This window comes from Ascaphus truei, chromosome 8 (genome assembly GCF_040206685.1).
Source record: "Ascaphus truei isolate aAscTru1 chromosome 8, aAscTru1.hap1, whole genome shotgun sequence".
NCBI lineage: Eukaryota > Metazoa > Chordata > Amphibia > Anura > Ascaphidae > Ascaphus > Ascaphus truei.
In genome coordinates, this window is record NC_134490.1 from 101,867,735 (window position 1) to 101,873,064 (window position 5,330).

General features: G+C 43.5%; 1 protein-coding gene across 1 annotated transcript; it reads right to left on the minus strand.

The window, feature by feature from the left end:
- Positions 1-873: 873 nt before the first annotated feature.
- On the minus strand, positions 874-4,798 carry EGR2 (early growth response 2). Its single transcript, XM_075612977.1, has 2 exons — positions 4,335-4,798; positions 874-3,674 (listed from the first exon to the last, which is right to left on the minus strand). Exons 1-2 carry the CDS (start codon positions 4,513-4,515, stop codon positions 2,548-2,550), a joined length of 1,308 nt encoding a protein of 435 aa, XP_075469092.1. The 5' UTR covers positions 4,516-4,798; the 3' UTR covers positions 874-2,547.
- Positions 4,799-5,330: the final 532 nt, after the last annotated feature.

Sequence of the window (5,330 nt, forward strand, 5' to 3'; positions counted from 1 at the left end):
AGGGCGAGAAGTCCCAACGTGCTCTATCACAAATTGTAAACGTATTTTAAGAGAATAGAAAATGAACTATAAATGAATATGTAGTGGGGAAGATATCTACCTTCTAAACTATATTTCTTTAATTTATTAAGATCCCGTGGAACTTTTTCCTGATGTTGACAAATATTAACTCTATTAAAATGTTATTTACGGAAAATCATAAAATCCTGTTAATCCTAACTTCCAATGTTGGAACTGTTCTCTGGTTGCAGACTGGATTGTGCCATTGATACATTTAAATCGATAATCTTTGTTGTTTATTTACCATCAAAGCAACCAGAGTTTTATCATAGAATATCAAACCCTGCATCTTCATTTACAAGGGGACATCAGATAAGTGCATTGCTTAGTTGTGGATCATTTTTCATATAGATACATGGGCTCACTTGTTTTCCTTGCAGCCTAATCTTTGACTATTGTTCATGTTAATGTGAACCCTAACCATCCATATTTAAGGCTTTTAGAGACTATCATGCTTCAATTGACTGTAGAAGCCACTCAACCTTTTCTTCATTGTGGCATAAGTGTCCACTCATGTTCACTGTGTATGAATTACATTATCTCATATATACACAGTAAGATATATTAATCTTGTAGGAAAAAACACACAATGGCATTTTATTTACCACTAATTCAAAAATGTACTATTCATTATTTAAATCAGTGTTTTAGACTCACTCATATGTATAGCCTGCGATAGATGAAGAAAATATGTTTTAGCATTTGAGTCTGATTGACAACTGAAATTATGGATTATTTCCATAGACGATGTAAAGATATGGAAGGCAACAAATATGTATAGTTGAAAAGTATTTATTTACAGTTCATCTTTGAGTACATTTAATTTCTAACTTCCAGTTAGTGGCTGTGCATTAATAAAGTAAACAATACCCTTAACATTGTTATGAGTTAATTGTCAGCCCCATCAATATGCTATGCTTGTACACTTTTTTCAAGTTGTACTACAATGTTAACACGTTTGAGCCACAAAACAGTGCGTACAAAAATATAGTTTCTTGAAAAAATTCAAATATTAATAGGCAATAATATACAGCTATGCTAAAACTGGTTTGGGACCTTCTTTGTCATTGATAAGGCAACCTATATATACATGCAGACATGGCAAAAATTGTCTACATCACACAAGGCACCAAGAACACTGTTCCACACAAATGCATGCTTTCTAACATCATATAGAATCTATATACATTCTTAAATAAATTAACCTCTCTGGCTCTCTTATAATACATACAGAATCACACATTGTACTTTTGCATCTATTGCAAGGCTGTGAGCTCTGAGAACAGTGCAGATCAACCATACATACAATCTAAAATGTATTTTTAAATATACACTGAGAAAATAGTGGTCTAAAGATTTGTAAAGATTCTGAGCAACTCAACAGTACATGTATATTGTACATTTAGATTGCACTTGTGTTAGTCACACTGTATCGGTTAAAAGCATTATTAATTAGAAAAAGTTTACATGTAAATCGAAAGTAGGTTTTAAAACCCAAGAGTACCTCTTCATATCACACCGCCTGCCAAAAGCAGTCATGAAGCTATAAAGTGCACAATTTCTATGGCTACTACAGGTGTCCCAAAAAAACACCTTTCAAAGTTCCTGTGCCCCTCTTTTCCTGAATACATTCCCAGGAAGTTAAAAAAAAAACACACCAAAACACAGGAAATTATATACTGTTAGTGACCAATAAAAAGCAAAACTGGTAGAAAAGCAAACGTCTCTTAGAGTTACATTGAATCATATAACAGTTTATAACTCACCATTCCTTTTCTCTTTAATATAGTTTTTATAAAATAGGTTAGGGAGGGGGAGTGCAGTGCCATGTTGTTTTCCACAACTTCTACAATCTTTCTTTTTCATTCACAAGTCTCCCTTCTTTCATCTATGTGTAATGGTTATGACTGGTTCCTTGAGTAGAAGTAGCATTAAGCTGTAGTGATAGTTTTTTGTGGTTGCTATAGGAGATTTGTCTAACCAGAGGTGCACCCTTCAAAACAGCAGGTGTCTAGCTGACTTTAGGGTCAACAACCTAAACATATCATGGGTGCAAATGAATTCACATAATAAAATGTGTAGATGTCCTGTGTGTAGTCATTTCGGCATCACTATGCTGATAGCTTTCCCTTGCAAACGGGGGTCTCTATGCCATTGCAATACATTTTGGACCCCGGTTTGTCACTGAGAGCCACATAGCGCACTTTTCTTTAACCCATTTGCTACCAGAAAGTCCAGCAACATGTGCTGCTTGTCTCTTTGGCAGCACATGAGTTAATTGCTTTACACCCCCTCTTCCCCTTCCCCTCCCCAAATTCTTATAAAGTAGTGGGGGGGGGGGGGGTGGCATCCTAATGTCTACAATATAGATATATCGATAGAAAGATAGCAGTTGTGCCTATGCCACCTGTTGTGAAATCTCCACAATAACACTCACTTAATGGCAGTGAAACCCCCTCTGGTGCAGGGTACACGCTGCGCTTAGTGTCACGCTGTCCTTGCAGGGCACATCCCGACCTGGCCATGGTTGGAGCTTGCAGAGCAGATGCTCACCGCAAGTCCCGGGCTGGCGGGGCGCTCTTGCCCAGCGCTGCCACTGGGGGCCGCTGCCGAGCTCCTCCTCTCCCGCTGCCGGAGGTGGATCTTGGTGTGCCGCTTGCGCTCGTCGCTCCGGGCGAACTTCCTGCCGCAGTAGTCGCACGCGAAGGGTTTCTCCCCGGTGTGGGTGCGGATGTGGGTGGTCAGGTGGTCGCTGCGGCTGAAGTTCCTCATGCAGATGCGGCACTGGAAAGGCTTGTGCCCGGTGTGGATGCGGATGTGCCGGGTCAGCTCGTCCGAGCGGGAGAAGCGGCGGTCGCAGCCCTCCGCGGGGCAGGGGTAGGGTCTTTCGTGGACAGGGGTCTTGCTGGGGCGGTTGGGGTATTTTCTGGGTCTGAGAATGGGCCGGAGAGGCAGGTTCTGCGGGCTGTAGGCGCTGGGCAGCCTTGACCCCTCAGCGTTGCTGCCCCCCAAGGTGAAGTTGCGGATGGTGGAGAGTGGGGTGAGAGGTGGGGGCGCCCTCATAGAGTCCAGGGGGCAGGGGAAAGGCTTGCGGTCAGGCATAGAGTGCAGCTCCCTCTGGCACTGGGGCTGAAAGAGAGCTGGGTAGTCCGGCATCATAGAGAAGATGCCACTGTCCGAGGCTGCCTTGGGGGAGGGGTAGGGAGGAGGGTAGGACAGAGATGCCCCGGTGGATGTGCTGAGGAAAGCTGAGGGGTCCTGATATATTTCCCCGCAGCTGGAGTAAGGGGGTGGTGGGGAGTACATGTGGTCCATCTCGCTCTGGTTGTGAGACATGCTGCAGCTCAAGTTGTTGGGCAGAGGGTTGGGTGAGACCGAGGAGGCGTTGGAAGAAGTTGTGGATGAAGAGGAAGGTGGTGTCACTCCCAGAATCCCAGCACTGACAATATTAAAGAAGCCCTCTGGATTCCAGCTGGCCCCTGGGTACTGGGGGTCAATGGAGAATTTGCCCATATAGGTAAAAGTCTGGTTGCGGGGGGCAGAGGTATAGCTTGTGGAGTAAGGCAGATCCAAGGATCTCTTGTCACTGTGCATATCAATATTGATCATTCCATCTTTAAAGGAAGAAAAAGAGACTGTGATCAATATCTTCTCTCTGGCAAGACGTGCAACAAAATAACGTAGCTGTATAATCCTAGCATTGTGTACTTTATTATTGTTTAAATAATAAATCATTGTGCAATACAGTGTGTGGTGTAAGTCATCTTGATTCCCTGTTGCTTGTGCAGAAAATTATCAGGATGCTGTTTGGTACACGAATGTATTGGACCAGTTTTGATGGTCTATATCAAGATTTGAATAACTAAGCATACAGTTGGCTTTTCATAAGCATGCAATCGGGATATTAAACTTCCTAAACTTCTTTCCTGTGTGGAAAATCTGTGCACCATGCAGATCACCCAGTAATTACATGCAGATCACCCAGTAATTACATGCAGATCACCTAGAAATTACATGCAACACCCCTGACTGTTTCCGATTAACCCAACGGATTGCTGCATGTCACCCCTTCTGTATACACCCCTCTAACCGTTAATGGATGAAAAGCTTTAAAAGGTAATTATCATCTAACAAGAGACATGCAGCGCTTATCCTGTCACACGGATACATCTTACATTATCCACTGAGCATCCCATTATCAGCGAGTAGCTGCCATAGGAACCCACTCATCCCCATTAACACCAATACAAGTACAATCAGTTTGGGATGCTTACCTCCTGTCACACTGCTCATCTGCTCAAAGGGTCCTCCCAAATCAACATTAGGGAAGATGGTAACCGATGCTGGCAAAGTCGTGGCGATCTCATCCACCGGGTAGATACTTTCTGGTATCTGGTGCATAAAACCACCAAGAGTCATTGGGATTTTATCTACGGTTCTGGCAGTCATCATCATTTCACCAAGTGACAAGCAACCCAGAGACCCCCAAACCCCCTCAAACCTCGCGTGCCACTATAAGCAACTGCGGTGTATTGTTCCCTGTAATCTCCTCCAGTGTAAAAAATAATAAAATAAAACCGAGATAAAAGAAATAATAATAATAATAGTAATAATACACATGGGAGACTGTCATTGATTGCGGGTGGTGTGTGGGAATCACCAGGAGGCTGTGGTGGTGGTGGCGGTGGTGGTGGTGTTGTTATAGCCGGTCAGTGTCCCTGGCAGAGCTGCTAATCACTTGCTGTCCTCAGTCAATGGAAAGTGTTGCAGTAAGTATTTATTCGGGAGCTTTGAATGCCAGTGACGTCACTGACCAAATAAGGACTGAGGAACAGGGAAGGGCGCCCCGCCCCCCCCGAGACGTCACAGAATTTGCAAGAGGCTAATATGAATGGAGGTGGCGAGGTGGGCGGGGCCCGTGTGCGTCCTAATGAAATGAATGGGGGTTCTGCGCGGTGTGCAGAGCAGCAGCAAAAGCCTGAATAGCAGCAGCAATATCAGCAACAGTAATAGCAATAGCAGCAACAGTAATAGCAGCAGCAATATCAGCAACAGTAATAGCAGCAACAGTAATATCAGCAGCAATATCAGCAACAGTAATAATAGCAGCAGCAGCAGCAGCAGGGGATACCCGGCAGCACCTCCCTAATAAGCAGAATAAATACAATGCATTTGCAATCAGAAAGAGATGGGATATATTAGATATATGTGTGTGTTAATAATAGGGATATATCAGATATATGTGTGTTAATAATAGGGATATATCAGAT

What these genes read in the sequence shown, in the direction of transcription:
- EGR2 (XM_075612977.1), bottom strand. Translation starts at nt 4,515, where the DNA reads ATGATGATGACTGCCAGAACCGTAGATAAAATCCCAATGACTCTTGGT. An exon ending in GATGAGCAGTGTGACAGGAG is followed by an intron (nt 3,675 to 4,334) that starts GTAAGCATCCCA and finishes CTTCCTTTAAAG; the next exon opens with ATGGAATGATCAATATTGAT.